Source organism: Corythoichthys intestinalis, chromosome 8, assembly GCF_030265065.1.
Source record: "Corythoichthys intestinalis isolate RoL2023-P3 chromosome 8, ASM3026506v1, whole genome shotgun sequence".
NCBI classification, from domain to species: domain Eukaryota; kingdom Metazoa; phylum Chordata; class Actinopteri; order Syngnathiformes; family Syngnathidae; genus Corythoichthys; species Corythoichthys intestinalis.
In genome coordinates, this window is record NC_080402.1 from 10,865,657 (window position 1) to 10,889,000 (window position 23,344).

Genomic DNA, 23,344 nt, shown 5'->3' on the forward strand with positions numbered 1-23,344 from the left:
GTATACGTATATCCAGTCTATTGTATTGCGATGTATCGTCAAATTATATTTTGTCCCGAATATAATACATACCGCTAATTTAGGGTCATCGGGAGCCCTAAGAAGAAATACTTTCCAGCTTTTTTCAACTTGGGCACGGACGACAGTTAGAACATACAGGAGATACCAGCAATTGCCCTTTAGCCAAAGGCAACTGCAGGGCCAGACAAAAGCCACCTGCTCTAAAGGAATTCAAGAGCCAAACCTCTAACTCGAGATGAGCTCACGTAACTTAAGTTGATAATACAGAATCTCTTCACCTCGCCCACAACCTCAGGGATACACGGCATTGATAGTTTAAGACGGTGGTCCCCAAACTACGGCCCGCCTCAACATCTGGTCCAGCCCCCTGAACGATTTTTTTGTTTTGTTTCCAACACTGTTATTTATTTCCTGGCTTTTTTCTGTGAAGAACCCAGAGAGGGTTATTTGGTTATTATCTATTTAATTAATAATGTTTATATTATATTATATTATATTATATTATATTATATTATATTATAGGCTGTCAAACGATTAAAATGTTTAATGGAGTTAATCACTGCTTAAAAATTAATTAATCGTAATTTGTCGCAATTCAAACCATCTATAAAATATGCCATATTTTTCTGTAAATTATTGTTGGAATGGAAAGATACATTCAACACACTGTACAAAAGTACTGTATTTGTTTATTATACTGGTGCACGATAATTATTGGTTCAATAATTATCGGTCCGATGAGCGGGATTATGACGTCATCCCGATAAATCCAATTTCATTATTAATAGGACCGATAATATGTCCTGTGCTGGCTTTACAATTTACACACTAGTATGGGAAATCAGTTGACCATTTGCGGTGCATTGCTCCCACCTGCTGGTCAGAATAATTCGCTGCATCTATTTTTTGTTACAGTTTGGTTCACATTACAAGCTTATTCACTTAAACATTGCGGTGTTTAGTGGTAGCATTGACAATCGTGAATGCTTTCTGTTACGTTTCCACGTTGGAAATATATGTAAGTATTTTATGTTTACTATAACATATGGATGTTCAATATATGTTTACTTCTGTGGTGAAGGGTCATATGTACAGAATTCATAAGTTGTTGTGTTATAGAAGCCAGCCAAGGCTTTAGTAGCTCAAGCTAGTGTGCTATGCTATACATATAATAGTTGTGTATATAAGTGTAGTGCGCAGTTTGTTGTATATTGAGTATTGAATATGTGTATTTTTCTGTTGTACTTTCACAATATTAAGATGAGTGTCTTCCCATAAAAGCAAGAAAAAACCAAGCCTTGTGGTTTATGGAAGTGCATTCATTCTTAGCTGGCTGTCGGGCAGTGCAGAAGTGAAACGCACTCTTTTGTTCATGTCATTATGAAAAATCTGGTGGGATCAAAGGCAAATCTATATTGAATCCACCATTAGTTTTTTTTAAACCTCCAGGTGTTCAAAAACTCAGGTTGTACATTTAAAAAATGATATATTTATTATCGGTTACCAATATCGGTATCGGCTTTGAGGAGCAGGAAGTTATCGATATCGGTATCGGTTTCAAAAAATGGATATCGTGCACCCCTAGTTCATTATAACAATAAATCAACAAGATGGCATTAACATTATTAACATTCTGTTAAAGCGATCCATAGATAGAAAGACTTGTAGTTCTTAAAAGATAAATGTTAGTACAAGTTATAGAAATTTTATATTAAAACCCCTCTTAATGTTTTCGTTTTAATAAAATTTGTAAAATTTTCAAACAAAAAAATAAACTAGTAGCTCGCCATGGTTAATGTCAATAATTACACAATGCTCATGGTGCTGAAACCCATAAAATCAGTCGCACCCAAGCGCCAGCAGAGGGCGACAAAACACCAAAAAATGCAAGTAACAAATGGACATGACACTGTGCTGTCATCTTAATCTGTTTGAGCAGGGCATGTGCGTTAAATGCATCAAATATTTTAACTTGATTCATTTAAAAAATTAATTACCACCCGTTAACGCGACAATTTTGACAGCCCGAATTATATTATATGATATGATATTATATTATTATTATTATTATTTCTATTTTATTTACTTTTGTTCCGTGAAGAATCCAGAAAGGGTTATTTGATTGTGGCTTTCTGAAAAACAATACATTTAGGCACTCCTCCAATCGTCACACTTTTTCTGTTACAAACTGACCCTCATCAGAGAAGGGAAAAGTTATATGGCCCTCACAGGAAAAAGTTTGGGGACCCCTGGTTTAAGAGATTCAGACCTGTAATAGATTAAACTAATATATCACCTGAATGGCAATAGGCATCAGCCTGTTGGGTGTTTGATGAAGCAAGACAAGAGGAGCCACAAAGTACTGCTGAATCCCTTTTATGATGTTGGCTGGCATTCCATCCAGGTTTTTGTAGTCACACAGGTATATGTTGCCTTTCTGTTTGAGGGCAAACAAACACAGATGCATTGTAGATATTGTATGTTCTGGCGATGCTCCACTCAACTGTTGTACCGTTGACAAAATGGGCGAATATGTATGAACCTGATGAGAATGTGAAACAAACTGTTACCTTCAACTCTTCAATCAAGTTTGTGCCCTTGGGCATGGAGACCATGCCGTCAGTCACAGGAAAGTTCTCGGGCAGATTAGAGCAACGTCGAATCAAAGTGGGATGTATGCCGTTTAGAAACTGGTATGCGAAAAACCAATCCTCTTCCCAGTGCTTACTGGCATAAACTGACAAAAGAGAAAGTTTACTGCACGCGTTTTCAGTCAAACACACAATTGTTAGTAATAATAATACTATTTTTTAGGGTTGTTCCGATCATGTTTTTTTTGCTCCTGATCCGATCCCGATCGTTTTAGTATCTGCCGATCCCGATATTTCCTGATCCTTTTTTTTTTGCTCCCAATTCAATTCCAATCATTTCTGATCATTTTTCTCGAGAACAAGTATTTGATACACTGCCAATGGAATCCATTGGCAATGTATTAAATACTTGTTCTCCCCACTGTACATTCAACATATAGTACATCAGTACTGTATTTGTTTATCATGACAATAAATCCTCAAGATGGCATTTACATTATTAACATTCTTTCAGTGAGAGGGATCCACGGATAGAAAGACTTGTGACCTTTGTGACTAAATATTGCCATCTAGTGTATTTGTTGAGCTTTCAGTAAATGATACTGCAGCCATGCCCCAGTGCATGATGGGAAGTGGAACCATGATGGGAAGTAAAACCATGACTGTGCGTCGTGCTACCAATGGATATATCTTCTCTGCTTTGGTAAATAACTTAAGGTGTTAAAACAAAGATCAATTGCCACCTTGCTTCCCCACATTGCTTCCCATGATATTTCTAGTCATTGGGAGAGGGATTGCAAGGTATTAGCCAATTGAAGAAAGGCTCCAATGGCTGCCAAAATTCATTCAACTCATTTAATGCTGCCTTTTATCTCTATATAGGTAAAACGGCGTCATTGCAGATTGAGCGCGTCAATGAGTGAGCGGATCGTGCAGCGCATTTATTAATAGCGGTAAATATTTGAACCTGACACATTTTATAATAAATTAATTGCCGCCGTTATCAGGATATTTTTGATAACCCTATGTTAGGCCTAAACTAAAGACTCTGGATGAGTATAACATACTATGTCTGTAACATTAAATACAATTAGAAAACAATTTAATTAATATACATATATATTAAAAAAGGCATGGCCGATATTTTTTTGCCGATTCCGATACTTTGAAAATGACGTGATCGGGACATCTCTAGTAATAAATCGATTAAATTAAACACTGTAGCAGCACAAACAAACATTTTTACAGGGCAAACCGAAGCATAAAAAATAGAATTCATTTTTAGCCATTTTTAATCAAATTGACTTCAGATTGAATGAAAGAATGGTAAATATCTCAAAAACGATAGCAGGACAAACAAAACTTTTTACACATAAACAAGCACAAACGATTGACATCAAAATAAATCTTGCAAGCATAGGTTTGGGAAGACTTTGGTTGACTCACTATGACCACATTCTATTGTTTAGAGATGTCCTGATCTGATCACATGACCGGAAATAAGGCACACACCATTTTTCAGAGAATTGGAATTTGGTGGAAAGGATCGGATTTTAATTTAATGAATTTATCTTTTGCTGCTTTATTTTCTTACAGTCTCTCACCCGCCCTCCTGAAAAGCAGTGCGACCACTCTTTTTCTTAGTCACCAATGCAGCTGGCATTTTGCACTTAAAGTTAATGATGATTGACAGGTTTGTTGCTTTGATCTGGTTAGAGACGCTTCGGGAGCTCTACGGTCAAAGGCACAACATCATCTGCAAGTTTGGTACACAGTCTGAAGGGTGCTGTGGAAACTCATTCATTGTGTAAGTGAGAGGCTGTTCTCGGCAGTGTGAGCGTCAAAGCAAAAAAAAAAAACTTTGTGCGGTATTGGATCGGGACCAGGCATGTGCCGCTATGAGATTTTGACGGTGCGATAACCATAAGCAAAAATACCGCGGTTTCACGGTATCACTGTATTGCAATTATAACTCCAAAATGTGTTATTTTGAGATGTATGGGTTAAAAAAAAATTATAACTTTTTTCCATTAAACAGGATTTCTTTTTTATTTCTCAGAACATAGTTGCAAATTGGAACATGAATATATTGTTTAAAAAATTATCAATAAAAAAATAAAAATATTTTAAATAAAATTAAAATAAATATAATTGATAGACTATACCCACAGCCACAGATCACGTTGCTCAAGATTAGAGCTAGAACAAAGTAATTTCTATGAAAAATTAAAAACACTCCTGAATAAAATTTTAAATTTATACTGCATGACTTTTTTTTGACGGTGGAAAAACTCAAGTGAAGTTTCGCCATTTTCAGCCACTGTGTCAACTCTAGTCTACATGATGTAATGCCTTTGTGTTAACATAAAGAATTCATAAGTTAAGAAGTTAATTAAAAATGTATAACTTATTTAAAATGTAAATATTGTTGTGGAAAGGTTTCATCTAAAAAAACAAAACAAAAAAACATTGGGAGTGAGAACTCTCCTTGATACAGCGAACGTGGATTTGTGCTTAGGGCAAGATCATCTTTCTCAATTAGCGATCTTTGACGCTATCCCTTTTTCCCCTTCATTCAAATGAATCAAGCTTGTTTTCTCACTCTGCGGCTGTAACACTCGACAAAGTTGCTCTCCCAGCTAAGCCAAGGCTAACATTCGTCTTTGTAAGCTTTTAGTTAGTTTGTATATTGAATTTGAAAGGAAAATGTGTGTTTTGTTTTTGGCGAACTATTTCGTGGTGCTAATCTGTTAAAGCTACTCACACATGGAAAAATGCAATGGCGTACCGCAAGCAACACGTCACTTCCGCTCATTAATATTCATGACATTAGCTATTGTTGCTAAGTAGGGACAAGTCACCGTTCGTCCCTAATAGGAAATGAATGGAAATTGTGTACCAAGCAGATGTTGACAGAGCTAAACCTACCAATTCTCTCCGAAAATGATGTGCCTGGTGCCAAATTCACTGGCAAAGATGTGGAAGAACATAAAAATGTTCAGTTAAAGAGATGGCTTGAGTGTCAAAGGCTGAAAAAGACGGAAAAAACAAGCCGACCTAAGCATTGCTTTAGCTTTTTATCGACGCGACTGACAATGACATTCTCCTGTTTCAACAACTGCCCCACTGATCGCCTCTTTGTTCCTGATAATCTGAGGTCCCAGGTGATCCAGTGGGGCCACAACTCCCACCTGGCTTGCCACCCTGGGGTCACACGCACCATCCACCTGCTCTCCCAGCGATTCTGGTGGCCATCGTTGAGAACAGATGTCCAAGACTTCGTGAAGGCCTGCCCCACCTGTAGCCAGAACAAGACCACCAGTCGTTCGCCAGCCAGCTTGCTCCAACCCCTGCCAGTCCCCAAACGCCCTTGGTCCCATATATCAATGGACTTTGTAACTGGACTCCCTCCTTCTGAAGGAGACAATGTCATTCTCATGGGGTGGCTCAGTGGTAGAGTAGTTGTCCCCCAAAACCAGAGGTTGTGGGTTCGATTCTCCGCCCTGATGAACTCGTCTAAGTGTCCTTGAGCAAGATACTGAACCCCACCTTGCTCCTGGTGCTGCATCACCAGTAGGTAGATGGCGAGATAGTGTAAAGCGCTTTGAGCGCATTGAAAGGAAAAGCGCTATATAAGTATAACACCATTTACCATTCTCATGGTCGTGGACAGGTTCAGCAAGATGGCCCACTTCATCCCGCTGCCAAGATTTGGTTGTGCCATCAGAGCCAACCGACGACGAATCGCCAAGTGGGCCAGAAGGTATGACTTTCTTCCCGGGATCTGCCACTCCAAGTGGAGTCACGTAAACTGGCACCCAGGTTCGTTGGTCCGTTTCCCATCGAGATCATCAGCCCATCAGCTATCCGAATCAAACTACCCAGGTCTATGAGGGTTCACCCAACCTTCCATGTCTCCAAACTAAAGCCAGTCCATGAAAGCCCCCTGGTCCCCAATGCACCACCACCTCCCCCTCCTCGCCTGGTGGAAGGCGGTCCTGTCTACAAAGTCACGCCGTCGGGCCAGGGGCCTCCAATATCTGGTGGACTGGGAAGGATATGGCCCTGAGGAGAGGATGTGGGTTCCAGCTGGGCGGATTGTAGATCGGACCCTCATATCAGACTTCCACCGCCTCCATCCGGACCAACCGTCCGTCCGGCGGGGTCGACCTAGAGCGACTTGCTCTCAGCCCATGCCTACATCTGACTCTGACTCTGAACCCGAACCTGTGCCATCGGTCATTGATTCCTCCATTGGCGAAGGGGAGATTGAGCCAATGCCCTCGGTGGATGAGGCCATGGACTCTGAGATTGAACCAATGCCCACAGACGATGAGGCCATGGACTCTGATTAGTAGCCCTCGGTGGGCTCAATCCTTGGGACTTCTGGAGCCGTTCCTTGAGAGGGGGGTTCTGTCACGTATTTATGTTTCAGCCATTAATGTCTCATCATCTTGCATGTGTAATGTTTCAGTCTTTAATGTTTCATCATATTGCTTCACACTCATGCATCACAAAGCCCTTTATTATATCATTAATAATAACTGAGAACACTATATAAGCCTCGAGCAGACAACATCCAGTGTCAGGTCGTCAGCGATTCAACATAGGTCTGCATGTCAACTTGCCATTATCGCTTGACCTGATAGTTTTTCCTTGCCTGTCAACATCAATAAAATCCTGTGTCTGCGATACGCAACTGGGTCCTCCGTCTCGTATATGACATTAAACAGTTGATTCGCAAAATTTAATTAATTGAATGTAGTTCAAAGCTGTTGATACAGAATGTGGACTGGAGTATTTTATTTACTGTTTTAAAATGTAAACTTGATACTGAAATAGTCGTTTATTTAAACCCGAGAGGCTTTTTATACAGTTTTTGTAACAAATGCACGAAACATTAAAAGCATCTAATAGCTTGGGGGGTTTGTGCGATTTTCCACTGACAGTTTACAATATTATTTGCACGTTTTACTGACTGACTATGCCATTTCTGTTTGTCATTTATAATGTTTTGTGTTTGTCACTGAATAAACAGGTCAGTTTCTTGTTACCAACCATTGTGTGTTATTCAAACTCACTTAATTCAGCTGGCTAGTTGTTATCAAGAGTTCTAAAACCCTTTTCAACATGAGTCTGACAACTAAGTAAGGAGGATAAATAACTAAACTTTAATACATGCTCAGATAGGTCGGTATCGGCCAGTATCGGTATCGGATCGGAAATGCAAAACAATATCGGTATCGGATCGGAAGTGCAAAAACTGGATCGGGACATCCCTAATTGAGATGAACTTTGGTATTGACCAAATACTCATTTTCCACTATGATTTGCAAATAAATTCTTTAAAAATCAAAAAATGTGATTTTCTGTTTTTTTTTCCACATTCTGTCTCTCATGGTTGAGGTTTACCCATGTTGACAATTACAGGCCTCTCCAATATTTTCAAGTGGGAGAACTCGCACAACTAGTGGTTGACTAAATACTTATTTACTCCACTGTACCAGGAGCAACGTCCGATGTCCGATGTCGCCATTCAGAAGAGCACAGTCCTAGGGACAGCTAAGATCCTGCGTAGGTCGAGGACCCGAGCTTGAAAGGAGAGACCAGGCCACCCGGGTGGGCGAGACGACGATTTATATTTTTACATATATATTTCTTTTTTTCAAACTGAGTGGTATCGGAATGGTATGGGTATCGGCTGATACTGCACAGCCAGGTATCGGTATCGGGGCCAAAAAATGGTTTCGGTCAACACTAATTGCGATGCCGATGTTCAAACAATATATTGTGCAGGCCTACCTCAGATTGATCGAACTAATTAATTGATTAAACCGATTACTTAAATCAATGATGATGAATCTGCAGCCGTACTATTCTTTAAAATTGCAGTACGACAGCTTTGCTGATATTAAAGGATGAAGACAGAACCGTAAGGCTTCGCTACCTGACAACGGGGTATCTTTGTGCCAGAACACATCCTTGAGATGGTCCAGATTTTTCCAATTTTCTTGGTTACCGACCAGTCCTTTTAGCTTAAGCTCAGCCAAACTGGGAAAGAAAACAAGCAGCTTTTTCCAAAAACTTCCACGTATGAAATGTACATCACAGTACGACTCAGTTCAGGACAAAGGATTAACCTCGCACATGTGTTGTACTTGTTCTTACCTTGTGATCACTGTGTAAGCAAACTCAGTCTCTTTGGTAAAGGAGAACTGCACTTCAGGGGGCAAGCATGTAGGACCATCTGCCTTAATGGTGTGGGGCAATCCTGGGGCGTACACATCCCAGCTGATGGGTGGTTTAAAGGTTAGCGTAGCCTTATAGAATGCTTTCCATGCAAAAAAGGAAATATAAAAGCTGTACAGAGTGAAATCTTACCAATAGTCTACTTTTCTTTGAGCCAGCTCATTGCTCCTCGCATCTTTACCATCGCGGCTAGTTTCATCAAAGATCCTTAAGGCTGGCAGAAAACCGTATCGCATGAGGATTATAAACAGGCAATACACAAAGCCATGCATCTAAACATCTAAACTCACCTTTGCCCTCCCTAAAGCGGCGAGTTTCACTGTCATTGAGCCAGCAATAGATAGGAAAGGTGTAGTGTTTGCCCTCATGACATTTGATTTTGACCTTATCAGGGAACCAAGCGTCATTGGGCAAAAGGAGGTTTGGTCTTCTCACTAGTTCTATCAGTATCAGCTGTCCAAGGGAGTTTGGGCAGGAAACAGTGAAAGTAAACACCTACAAACATTCCAATCAGGATAGAAAAATCATACACCTGCATAAGAATAATGAATTTAAGAATCCTCTGATTGCTATTCCTTAGGTGTTAGTGATCCTCTAACTTAAATACATGTAGGCTCTAATAAACCAGAATTGTTCTCTTGTACTAAAATATGTTGTTAGAAACACATAAAACGTTAAATCAATGGCAATATTTTATAATATTTAGTCCATATTTTGACCGTTAGTTGGCGCCATGGTTTGCGGGCTCGTAGTGATGACGTAATTGGTATCTTTCCAAATGTGTAGCATGTTAAACAATTGCTTATTGCTGCCTAAACTCGCGAAGTAAAATGCCACGATGTGCTGCTTTTGGATGCAATTTCCAGTCAAATGGAAACAAGGGGAGTGAAGTGAGAGGTCAAGGTGGAATTATTATTTTTAGTGAATAAATGTGCATAAGTGGAAGTTTATCCCCCTTTTTTGGTCCCTGTATGCACGTACCCTACCGACCACGCGTTACAACTAGCGCCCAAACATTTTTCCTGGATCCTCAGTCATGTAAGGGATCCGTCTATTTTCTGGATCCGACGGTCCCACCACGTCTGCAAAATTGGTTTCGGATCTGTCCATTTTTTTGATTCGTCAGTCCCACAGCGGCTTTTCAGATAGTCCATTTTGTGGAATTGACGGCTGCGACATTGCCATGGGATCGGTCTAATTCCTGGATCTTCGAGTGAGTAAAAAAACGCGGATTTGGATTACTATTGCTATCTTTTATGTTGACTATTCTTCGTGGGAGTTTTCCCCAAATGATACTAAATAATTAAAGCACTACGGCACGCTACAGTGACGACAGAGACTCTGATGTGGACCTTACAACAATGTTGGCGTTCGTCAGGGAACGCGTGTTTGCTTACTAATGAGCTCCCGAGTGAAGAGTGGTCAAGGTGGAAATATTATTTTTTGTGAATAAATGTGCATAGTGGAAGCTTCTCCCCTTTTTGGTACTTTTATACACGTATCCTAGCTACCACACGTTACAATGTACAAGACATGGATTACACAAGGTGTGCTCTTTGGCTTGTACTGTATGTAAAGCACATGACAGCTCTGGATGCTAACAATCTACATAATTATATCGGGATAGGTTTGAAAACGCAATATGCTTACCATGAATATCTGCTAATATAACCGGACAGCATACACTCTCGCTCCCAACCGGACTTCCCAACAGCACTCTCTCGCATCACCAGTTTTGCCCAACTTTTGTCTTATCAGGTATTTGTGTCATGTTCCCTGCCTCCCTGGTTCAGTCATTTACCTTTCTCCGCCTCTCAGCTTGGCACGGCTGCTACCAATCATCGTTAGGGGAGTATTTAAGTGGCAGCCTCGCTTCACTTCACTGTCTGATCGTTCCAGCACAAAGCTTCACGTCCGAGACCTCCTTATATGATATCCTGCCTGCTCTTCTTGTCGGCCACGCAACCACGCCTGTCTTCAGTAATCCGGTCTGCCTCTTTTTGCTGTTCTAACACTCTGCTGCTGATTGCAATAAACGGCCTCTTGGCCAAACTGTCAAGCTTTTTGCCGAATCTGCATTTTGGTTCCATCCCACACCTGGCTAATCATGACAATTTGCTGCCCGCATTTTTCCCTGAAGCTCGTCTTGTGAACGACCGACAGTGCTGTCCTGCTCTTCACTTTTCAGATCTGGTTCAAATAGGAAGGGTAGAACTGATGACATGTTGGGAAACCTATCGAGTGACACGCTGGAATTTCGGCAACGGGACCAGTGACGTCACGCACTGCGACGTAACAAGAATGGCGACCTATCACTTGAAATAATTTTACAAACTTTATGAAAACAAAAACATTAAGAGGGGTTTTAATATCAAATTATTAAAACTCATACTAACATTTATCTTTTAAGAATGACTTGTCTTAAAAATAGAGGATCCCTTTAAGGTTCAGGTGCATCAATCTAAGAAACTTTTGGAGCACACCCAAAGAAAAAGTTCCATACTTACTGATCCCCTTAGGATGTACAAATAATTCAGCGGTATGCAGTCACTCGTACCATTCACGCCCACAATTTTCATGTGGACGCTATTAAAGGTGGTGGCATTAAAACAATTGCGAGTGTAGATGGTTATCTCGTAATCTACCATTGTTGTTCTGGACTGATGAGGAATCCTAATAAGAGGAGATACGGTTCTTCTTTCAGCTACACCTGACCGTTCACACCTTCATTTTTATATGCTTGCTAGTGGGATGTACCTACCGTAGATTTTTTTTTGAAAATGTCAAACATGCCTAATCAGACACCAGTGGCAGGTGTGGCAGTTAATTGTGGAAGAATTTTCACTTTCCATTTTGATGGAAATATGATATGTATGCTGTCCTGAATTTCTCCTATGGGGGATGAAGAAATTATTATCTTAAGAGTTAAGGAATCTGATCCATCAGGTGTGTCACGTCAATCAGATTACCTTATTTTGTGTGACCGCGTGGTTTTGTGTATTTCATTTCTCATCAGTGAGCTGGAAAACAACCAGGAAAAATATCAATCTTGGTAGTTTTTATTCTTTTATAGACGCACACAATTTACGTCTAGTATGACAGTCAAAGTGAATCTATTGACACAACCAAAAACTAGGAAATGCAATAACTGAAGTGATTGTGGGGGATTTGTTTTCACTCTGCTATGGCTTGGGGATCTTTTTTTAATATCATCCAATCTCGATTCTGTTTATGATTTTTAAAATTAGTTTTGACCCAGTGGGGCAAATAAGTATTTAGTCAACCACTAACTGTGCAAGTTCTCCCACTTGAAAATATTAAAGAGGCCTGTAATTGTCAACATGGGTAAACCTCAACCATGAGACAGAATGTGTGTGTGTGTGTGTGTGTGTGGGGGGGGGGGGGCAGAAAATCACATTGTTTGATTTTTAAAGAATTTATTTGCTAATCATGGTGGAAAATAAGTATTTGGTTAATACCAAAGTTATCTCAATACTTTGTTCTGTACCCTTTGTTGGCAATAACGGAGGCCAAACGTCTTCTGTAACTCTTCACAAGCTTTTTACACACTGTTGCTGGTATTTTGGCCCATTCCTCCATGCAGAGCAGTGATGTTTTGGGGCTGTCGTTGGGCAACACGGACTTTCAACTCCCTCCTCACCCCGTGGCGTCAAAATGATAACAAGAACGGTGAGCAAAAATCCCAGAACCACACGAGGGGACCTAGTGAATGACCTACAGAGAGCTGGGACCACAGTAACAAAGGCTACTATCAGTAACACAATGCGCCGCCAGGGACTCAAATCCTGCACTGCCAGACGTGTCCCCCTGCTGAAGAAAGTTCACGTCCAGGCCATAACACATTCTCCCAGTCCTCTTCTGGATCATCCAAATGCTCTCTAGCAAACCGCAGACGAGCCTGGACATGTACTTTACATTTCCTGTATATATACTGTATATACACATATATACACTCACCGGCCACTTTATTAGGTACACCTGTCCAACTGCTCGTTAACACTTAATTTCTAATCAGCCAATCACATGGTGGCAACTCAGTGCATTTAGGCATGTAGACATGGTTTAAGACAATCTCCTGCAGTTCAAACCGAGCATCAGTATGGGGAAGAAAGGTGATTTGAGTGACTTAGAACGTGGCGTGGTTGTTGGTGCCAGAAGGGCTGGTCTGAGTATTTCAGAAACTGCTGATCTACTGGGATTTTCACGCACAACCTCAATCTCTAGGGTTTACAGAGAATGGTCCGAAAAAGAAAAAATATCCAGTGAGCGGCAGTTCTGTGAGCGGAAATATCGTGTTGATGCCAGAGGTCAGAGGAGAATGGCCAGACTGGTTCGAGCTGATAGAAAGGCAACATTTGCCACATTTACATGGAGCCAAATATTCCAATTACAATCGGAATATTTGTTCAAACCGAATAAATGTGTTCCATATATACACCTCATTCGGAATGAACAGGCCCAAACCGAATGGAATTTCATTCCGATTCACAGGGGTGGAATATTCCTTTTCCCAAACCGATTAGAAGTAAAATTATATCATGTAAACAGGGAAGCGGAATGGTGTCTGGTTGCGTTCTTTCTGCACATGCTCCGTACTGACGTGGTGACGTCACTAACGTCACATGCAACATGGCTGCCAAGCACACGCACAGCGCACCCACACAACTTTTTAAATGAACGGCGTGTCATTCTGAAGTTTTGTTTCCACTCGAAAAGTTAGAACAGCAGCTGATCTGACGATCGATCTCCATGTTTTGCAACGTGACGCTTTGTTTTGATTAATCTGCGCATGTCAGACGGCCGTTGTCAAACGTCCTTTCGGAATAAAGGCAGACACATGTAAACGCTGGATCAGAATAGATGAAGTGCCATGTAAACAGCTGATGTGAAATTTCCATACGGAATTGTTAGCACCGGTGCAGAGAATGTCATCCAAGTAACATTGTACTCCTGGCAATCCACTCAAAATTTGATCCATAGCCCTTTGAAACAGAGCAGGAGCAGATGTGATGCCAAAAGGTAATCTGCAATATCTGAAAAGTCCCTTGTGCGTGTTAATTGTCAGCCACTCCCGTGATTCTTCATCCACATGCATCTGCAGATAAGCTTGGTTGAGGTCAATTTTGCTGAATTTTTGACCACCGCTCAGACCTGCAAACAAATCATCGATCAATGGAAGTGGGTACTGCTCCACACAAAGCACCGGATTCAAAGTCACTTTAAAATCGCCACATGTGCGAATTCCGCCATTCTTTTTCGGAACTGGCACAATTGGTGTCGCCCATTCGCTGGTGGTGACTGGTTCCAAAACCCCACTTTTGACCAACGCATCCAGGTCAGCCTAGACTTTGTCACGAATAGCATACGGCAATGTCCTAGCCTTCATAAACACAGGTTTGCTTCCTGGTTTAATGTGCAATTTCACTGTAATGTCCTTCATGCTGCCCAATTCCTCACAGAAAACCTCTTCATTCTTGTCCAGTATGACTTGTAGTTGTGAAGAACTGTCTGACAGCTGCCGAACTTCTAGCCAATTTACACGAAGTGCATTAATCCACAGTCGTCCCATTATGGAAGCAAAATTCCCTTTTGTGACATACACTGGAAGTTTAGCAGTTTGATCCTTGCATTGCACAGTAATGTCAGTCATTCCTTTCATGTGCACTTTGTGTCCAGTGTACGCTTTGAACACAGTGTCTGATGGTCTTAATGGAAGGTGTCTCAAACACTGTTTATAGACTTGGTAAGACACAAGCGATGCCTGTGATCCAGTATCTATTTGCATTTTGACTGGGTGACCCTCTAACTTTGGTGTGACCCCGTAACACCCTGACTTCCCGTCCACGCTCATTACATGCACGGTGTGCACGTCACTTTCATCTTCGGAAGTAGAGGCACTCTCTACCGCTTTGACATATTTCTTTGTTTTCTTCTTGTCATTCATTTCCTTATCTTTGTCTGTGCTTGTTTTTTTCCGACAGGCACGCTCAACATGACCCTTCTTCCCACAATGATGACAGTTCATTTCTTTGCACCAGCAGGTGGAGGAAGGGTGCCCTGTTTTACCGCACCTAAAACAGGGACCAGCAACATTGCTTTTGGTACTTGCCACTTGGTGTATTCTGCTCGTAATGTTCAGTTGTTGAGCCTCCTTTGAAGCCATTTCCATAGCCACGCTTACATCAAAGGCTTTCTTTAATGTCAGTCCACTTTCTGAGAGTAACTTCTTTTGTGTTGCTTCGTTTCTCAGTCCACATACCAATCTGTCTCTTAATGTGTCTTCTAAAACATCACCAAACTCACAATGTTCAGCCAGCTTCCGCAGCGCCGCAACGAACATAGTGACAGATTCCCCCTCTTCCTGATTTCTCCTGTGAAATCGGAACCTCTCTGCTATCACAGGGGGCTTGGGTGGAAAATGTCCATTAAGAGTTTCCACGATTTCCCTGTACGTTTTACTACCAGGTTTATCGGGTTGAAGCAAGTTTCTCAGTAAATTGAAAGTCTTTGGCCCAATAACGCTCAAAAACGTGGGCACCACTTTCTCTTCCGCTATTTCGTTAGCTTCCACGAAATAGCCGAACCGCTCTGTGTACGAGCTCCACTGTTCCACAAGCTCATCAAAAAGACCAATAGAGCCGATAACTCCCGCCATAGCGCCTGGTTATACAGCACCTTCAAGCTCCTTTTGAAAACTCAGCTCGTCCTCCCCACGAAGTCACGACGTGGAAGCTGAGGTCGGCGCCGTCTGTCCCCAGGAGCACCGCGACCCGCAGTAAACTCCAAAAACAGCACGTCCAAGCTGACGCAGGTCCAGACGTCCTCGTCGCCACTTTTGTTATGTACTTCCCTGATCTAAGTACATGTAAGGCCGACACTTGAATGGAACAACCCTTCTTTACTCAGTGTGCTTCTCCTCATATATATCACAGAGACATAACAGAGATTCCTTTTTATACTGTAATACCACCCCCACAGGAAGTGCACACTATGGCAACAGCAGTGTGACATAAATATGTCACAGGAATGATTTGAATCGGTATGAATAAAAGTCAGCATGTAAACGTGGTGAGTGACTCAAATAACCACCCGCTACAACCAAGGTAGGCAGAAGAGCATCTCTGAACCAGGGGTCGCGCTACCCGAATATTTTCCGTCGTTGACCGGTTTTTTTAAACGGTGACGGAAAAAACTGAAGTCCGTCCGTCATTTTGACAGGTTGCAATTCACACCCCAGACCACAGGGTGGCGAGTGAGCATATTAATTAGCTATTGTCTCTCTTAATGCATGACGTCGTTGGCTATTCTGTCAGAATATTGTAGCGTCACCGGGGTCTGGCGGCGGCACCGTGATTGACACATCAACGCGAGGTTCTTATTGGTGCACCCGGTGTGCCAGCGCGTCATCCAATTGGTGGACTAGATTGCCGCCTGTGTATAGACCCCCATCACATGACGTCACAACTCCGCCACCCTGACTGGAGCCGCCATATTTTCCGTCAGCTCGTCATGTTTACACATTACCACTACGTACATGCCTCCTATTACGGCGTGTTTTTCTACTCGTTAACATTAATAATCAAAATGGTGAAGGCGTGTGTGGCGGTTGGTTGCAGTAACAGAGAAGATAGACGGAGAGACTTGAAGTTCTACCGTATTCTGAGAGACCCGAAGAGGAGAGCGAGATGTACTGCTGTAATTCGACAAGAAATCTGGGCACCAAACGATCACCACAGACTATGTAGTAGTCATTTTATATCTGGTAAGATGCATTTAATATATATATAGAAGATTTTGGGCTGACAACCACAATTAAGATCATTGTGTGACGTTGGTGATTGGGGTCTATATAGTTGCCTCTTTTTCTTTGGGGGCGGAGTTGTTCTTTTGTTGGTGTTGTTGGCGGTAAGCAGAGTAAAAAGAGAGTGAAAAATACCACGACTTCCGTGTCTAATTTTTCGCCGCCAAGCAAGCGTTACAATATTAATTAAAAATGAATGAAAACTAAATCTTATTGAATATGTCATCATTATCATTTTAAAAATTTAAGTGACGGGTAAAAATAGATTATGACCGGATTTTTATGACCCTGTCAGTCAAAATGACAGACAACGAAAATGTCTAGCGCAACCTCTGCTCTGAACGCACAGTACGTCGAACTTTGAGGCAGATGGACTACAGCAGCAGAAGACCACGGCGGGTGCCACTCCTTTCAGCTATGAACAGGAAACTGAGACTACAATTTGCACAAGCTCATCGAAATTGGACAATAGAAGATTGGAAAAACGTTGCCTGGTCTGATGAGTCTCAATTTCTGCTGCGACATTCGGATGGTAGGGTCAGAATTTGGCGTCAACAACATGAAAGCATGGATCTATCCTGCCTTGTATCAACGGTTCAGGCTGCTGGTGGTGGTGTGATGGTGTGGGGAATATTTTCTTGCACTCTTTGGGCCCCTTGGTACCAATTGAGTATCGTTGGAACTACGTTGGAGCCGACCTGAGTATTGTTGCTGACCATGTCCATCCCTTTGTGACCACAATGTACCCAATTTCTGATGGCTACTTTCAGCAGGATAATGCGCCATGTCATAAAGCTGGAATCATCTCAAACTGGTTTCTTGAACATGACAATGAGTTCACTGTACTCAAATGGCCTCCACAGTCACCAGATCTCAATCCAATAGAGCATCTTTGGGATGGGGTGGAACGGGAGATTCGCATCATGGATGTGCAGCCGACAAATCTGCACCAACTGTGTGATGCCATCATGTCAATATGGACCAAACTCTCTGAGGAATGCTTCCAGCACCTTGTTGAATCTATGCCAGGAAGAATTGAGGCAGTTCTGAAGGCAAAAGGGGGTCCAACCCGTTACTAGCATGGTGTACCTAATAAAGTGGCCGGTGGGTGTATATACTGTACATATTCATTATTTTTCAATCGTTTATTGTTCATTTATTTATTTATTTATTCATTTTAACCTGTCCTGTTCAGCTGTTTGACACAGAGAATGGAAGTCTAAGTGCCCGGGTTGTCTAAACAGTTTTAATGTTTCACATTGAGAGTCTGATATACTCCCCTTGTGATCATTCAAAATACCTTTTTATTATGACAAAGCAGCGAACAGGAAGGGATTATGGGGGACAGAAGAAAAGCAACACAAGAGAAGAAAGAAAAGAAACACATACACAAACAACAACAAGAAATACATAGAACATCTAGACTAATTATTAATATGCTAGTGCCATCGTCAGCGAGATGTATTTCCGGTTTACACCATGTGGGGGCCTATTGGCCAGTGAAAGAGGGGGACGGGGGTGGGGGTGTCTATAAGCTAAGTGATTGAAAGAGTGTACACAAATCAGTTCTGTGATCTAGAACCCAGTAATCATGTGAATCTCTTATGAATGTAAGCCCGTTGGCGACCAACCCTACGCCGCCCCATCGCCAATCCCGGCACCAGGGCCCCCAACCCGAGCATACCCTACCGCATCCAGCTGCACATGAGCCACACCGGGCGCGCGACAGCCACGCAGACGGGCGGAGAAGCCTTGGGGGGGGGTCAAGCGCAGCCCATCTCTCCTCCCGCCGCCTAGCAAAGGAGGCTGGCAGCCATCACCCAGCACCGTGATGGGATTGTGAGGGGAGGGTAGTGCAATATATGCATTAAAATAGGAGAACTTGACTTGGGGCAGTGGGACCGCAGCATGGAGTTTCTGCCCAGCCGCCTGTCCCACCGCCCTTTGCCGGAGCTCTCCTGTGGAGTATGATGTGTGTGGTGCGTTTAAAAAAGGTGCAGGGATGGCGGGGCCTGTCGTGAGGAGGCAACCGTGAGGTACCCCCCCCAACAGGTCCCAACCATCCCACAACCTTGGTGTGTGGTGCATTAAAAACAGAGGGGAGCCGGGCCGGGACTGTAAAGTCCCGTCCCAACTCTCCCCGGAGAAATGTATGAGCATGTAAGTGCAAGGGTGAAAGATATTTACAGTGCAGTACAATTTATTGTTCATTTAACTTTTGTGTCATGAAAGCAAATGGTCTGCTCACATAACAAATCCCAAACATCTTATTTTGGAGGCATCTAATGGGTCAATAAGCATAACTGCTGTGACCAGCCCTTGTACAAAGGCAGAAGGCTTCTACATTCGCTTTGAAAGCAACATGCATATTGGCCCAAAACCGATAATGAAAAACTGTCGTCGTCTCCTGCTTATCTGAATCCGGGTCACGGGGGCAGCAGCCTCAGCAAAGAGGCCCAGACAGCCCTCTCTCCAGCCACTCCCACCAGCTCGTCTAGGAGAATACCAAGGCGTTCCCAGGCCAGCTGAGAGATATAATCTCACCAGCGTGTCCTGGGTTGGCCCCGGGGTCTTTTCCCAGTTGGGCATGCCTGACACACCTCCTGAGGGAGGCGTCCAGGGGGCATCCTAACCAGATGTCCAAACAACCTCAACTGGCTCCTCTCGACATGGAGGAGCAGCGGCTCTACTCCAAGTCCCTCCTGGATGACCAAGCTCCTCACCCTACCTCTAAGGCTGAGTCTGGCCACTCTGCAAAGGAAACTCATGGCAGCCGGTTTTATCCGCGATCTTGTTCTTTTGGTCATTACCAAACGTTCATGGCTATAGGTGAGGGTTGGACTGTAGATTGACCGGTAAATCCAGAGCTCCCTCTTCAGCGCGACAGACCGGTTAAGCGTCCGCAACACTGTGGACCCCGCTCCAATCCACCTGTCGATCTCACGCGCCGACCTACCCTCACCCGTGAACAAAATCCCGAGATACTTGAACTCCTCCACCTGGAGCAGGCACTCACCCAAGACCTGGAGCGGGCAATCCACCCTTTTCCGGTTGAGAACCATGGCCTCAAACTTGGAGTTGATTCTCACCCCAGCCACTTCCCACTCGGCTGCAAATGGTCCCAGCGACAGCTGGAGGTCACTGTGCGATGGAGCCAGGAGGACCATATCATCTGCAAAGAGCAGAGATGAGATCTTCCTACCACCGAACTCGACCCCCCTCATGTTGGTATAATTCGATAATTTTAAAATGCTTTTATCGGCCGACTTTAAGTACTGTATTTTTTGCACTTTTATCATAGTTCGGCATGGCCTACATCTTATACTCATGTGAGCCTCATGCATGATGGAGAAAAGCCAACAATTTCCAGTGAAAAACGTAAGCAGCTTTCGGTTTGAAATAAGCAGGAAATTCTACATACCTGTCTTATCGTGTGTCTCTCAGCCAATTGAGCCGAATGTCTCTTTTGGTACATTTTCAGCAGCGTTGTATTCATCCACAATGATAACGAAAACATTTCGTCCACAAACAATTTTTTTTCATGATGACGAGCTAAAAACGTGGTTTGGGAGACAAGAACGTACGAACGACGAATGCCAGTTTTGTGTCTGACGAGACCAAAATGTGGCATAGTTTCTGTCATATGTTCACAACGCGTGAAATGTTCATATTGTACGTGGAGTACGTTAGCTTGTAGCAGCAGTGTTCGGGTCGTGTCAGTCGTGCGCCTCTCTCCCGCTCTCCTTAACGGAGTTTAGGATGTTTTTCAAGCTAGGGTCTGCGCTCCATCTTGCTTGTTTGGAAACAGACCGGTTAAAGTGTCCACAACACTGTGGACCCCGCTCCAATCCACCTGTCAATCTCACGCGCCGACCTACCGTCACCCGTGAACAAAATCCCGAGATACTTGAACTCCTCCACCTGGAGCAGGCACTCACCCAAGACCTGGAGAGGGCAATCCACACTTTTCCGGTTGAGAACCATGGCCTCAAACTTGGAGTTTATTCTCACCCCAGCCACTTCCCACTCGGCTGCAAATGGTCCCAGCGACAGCTGGAGGTCACTGTGCGATGGAGCCAGGAGGACCATATCATCTGCAAAGAGCAGAGATGAGATCTTCCTACCACCGAACTCGACCCCCCTCATGTTGGTATAATTCGATAATTTTAAAATGCTTTTATCGGCCGACTTTAAGTACTGTATTTTTTGCACTTTTATCATAGTTCGGCATGGCCTACATCTTATACTCATGTGAGCCTCATGCATGATGGAGAAAAGCCAACAATTTCCAGTGAAAAACGTAAGCAGCTTTCGGTTTGAAATAAGCAGGAAATTCTACATACCTGTCTTATCGTGTGTCTCTCAGCCAATTGAGCCGAATGTCTCTTTTGGTACATTTTCAGCAGCGTTGTATTCATCCACAATGATAACGAAAACATTTCGTCCACAAACAATTTTTTTTCATGATGACGAGCTAAAAACGTGGTTTGGGAGACAAGAACGTACGAACGACGAATGCCAGTTTTGTGTCTGACGAGACCAAAATGTGGCATAGTTTCTGTCAGATGTTCACAACGCGTGAAATGTTCATATTGTACGTGGAGTACGTTAGCTAGTAGCAGCAGTGTTCGGGTCGTGTCAGTCGTGCGCCTCTCTCCCGCTCTCCTTAACGGAGTTTAGGATGTTTTTCAAGCTAGGGTCTGCGCTCCATCTTGCTTGTTTGGAAACACATGGTAAGATATGTATCTATCCCCAAGCCAAGCAAGTCACGCAGCATTTCAATCGGTAAAGGCCAACTGACAGATGAGAGGTTCCACATCAGTTGTGAACCAAACCCAACAGTCCTGGAGAAGCCCATCAAGAGCCCTGGGCGTTGGTATAATGCAGACCTCAGAGACACCCAGCAACTTGAACAACTACGGCAGGACACAGCCAACAGCCTTAGACAGATCGACAACACTGCACTGCTAGGGAAACTGAAGCTCTGGTGCCTCCAGTTTGGGTTACTGCCCAGACTCCAGTGGCCGTTGACAATGTATGAGGCCCCTATATGTCATGCTAAGCGCTTGAAAAGGCTGGCGAACTCCCATGTGAGGAAGTGGCTTGGACTTCCGAAGTGCCTCAGCAGCATTGGACTCTACAGTGACGGAGCTTTGTCACTGCCTATCTCGAGCTTGGTTGAAGAGTTCAAGTGCGCCAAGGTGAGGCTGAAGATGTCCCTCACTGATTCCCGGGACCCCGTAGTGAGAGGTGCCCCTCCAACCTGGACAACAGGGAGGAGGTGGACCCCTGCCACCACTGTCCTTCAAACCAAATCTGCTATCAGTTAGTTATGGCGTGCCACAAGGGTCGGTCTTCGGGCCCATCTTGTTTACGCTGTATTTGCTTCCTCTTGGTAATATCATCAGAAAACATAGCATTAACTTCCATTGTTACGCTGGCGACACACAACTGTATTTATCAATTAAACCTGAGCAGAACAGGCAACTGGATAACCTAAGCACCTGCGTCCATCATATAAATACCTGGATGAGCACTAACTATCTTCTACTTAACCCTGAAAAGACAGAAGTCCTTATAATAGGCCCAAAAAGTGTGAGAGACTCTTCAACTGCCCAGCTAGTCACTCTGGACAATGTAAGTGCAGCCTCCAGCACCACAGTTAAAAACCAAGGAGTTCTATTTGATCCAGACTTGGCGTTTAAAGCTCATATTAAACAAACCTGCCAAACGGCCTTTTTTTTTTTTTTTTTACCTGCGCAACATAGCCAAAATTAGAATTATTTTATCCAAAAACGATGCAGAAAAATTCACGCGTTCGTTACATCTAGATTGGATTATTGTAACTCCCTACTTGCAGCTTGTCCTAAAAGTTCCCTAAAAGGTCTTTAACTAGTCCAAAACAAAGCAGCAAGACTTTTAACAGGAACTAATAGAAGAGAGCACATCACCCCTGTGCTCCAGGCCCTTCACTGGTTTCCAGTCGAGTTTAGAATTAAATTTAAAATCCTCTTTCTTACATTTAAGACCATTAATGGGTTGGGGCCATCGTATCTCACTGATGCTCTGGTTCCATACCGCCCCAACAGAACACCCCGCTCTAAGAATGCAGGTCTACTGGTAGTTCCCAGGGTTTCTAAATGTACTGTCGGAGCTAGAGCTTTTAGCCACCAGGCCCGTTTTATGGAATCGGCTTCCAGCTAGTATTAAAGAAGCCGAGACAGTCTGTACATTTAAGATTAGACTAAAAATGTTCCTATCCGACAAAGCTTATGGTCAGGCTAGTTGAAGTTGGACTAGACTCACAGTTCAGTCAAAGCTGCAGTAGAAGCTATAATGTTGGGGGAAGTGCAGCCACTAAGTTCTATCTCCTTTTTGTCACTCTACCTACCACTTGCCTTACTTTATTTCTATTTTCCAATGTTAATATCTAGTTCACTATTCTCTTCATCAGTAGTCACCCGGTGTCCCCTTTCCCCCTTCCCCTCTGGAGAGGGGCTATTTTTCAGCTGCAGCCTCCTGAATATCCGGACCCCTGGCTGGATAGACGTCCATGTTGCCACCCCCGTCTCATCTGGCTAGATGGACCTCATCTTGTTCCTTTACTTTATTGCATCTTTACAAACTGTAAGTCCGTCTGCTAATTCCCATTAGCAGTCCT

At 43.2% G+C, this 23,344-nt stretch overlaps 1 protein-coding gene across 1 annotated transcript in view; it reads right to left on the reverse strand.

The window, feature by feature from the left end:
* LOC130921066 (polyunsaturated fatty acid lipoxygenase ALOX15B-like) overlaps positions 1-11,550 on the reverse strand; it is a 30,209-nt gene extending 18,659 nt beyond the window's left edge. The window contains exons 1-7 of the mRNA XM_057844704.1: positions 11,369-11,550; positions 9,152-9,356; positions 8,994-9,075; positions 8,781-8,903; positions 8,560-8,663; positions 2,592-2,758; positions 2,318-2,458 (exon numbers count right to left, since the gene is read on the reverse strand). Of these exons, the coding sequence (XP_057700687.1) occupies positions 2,318-2,458; positions 2,592-2,758; positions 8,560-8,663; positions 8,781-8,903; positions 8,994-9,075; positions 9,152-9,356; positions 11,369-11,509 (963 nt within the window). The 5' untranslated portion in view covers positions 11,510-11,550. The remainder of the gene's footprint in view (positions 1-2,317; positions 2,459-2,591; positions 2,759-8,559; positions 8,664-8,780; positions 8,904-8,993; positions 9,076-9,151; positions 9,357-11,368) is intronic.
* Positions 11,551-23,344: the final 11,794 nt, after the last annotated feature.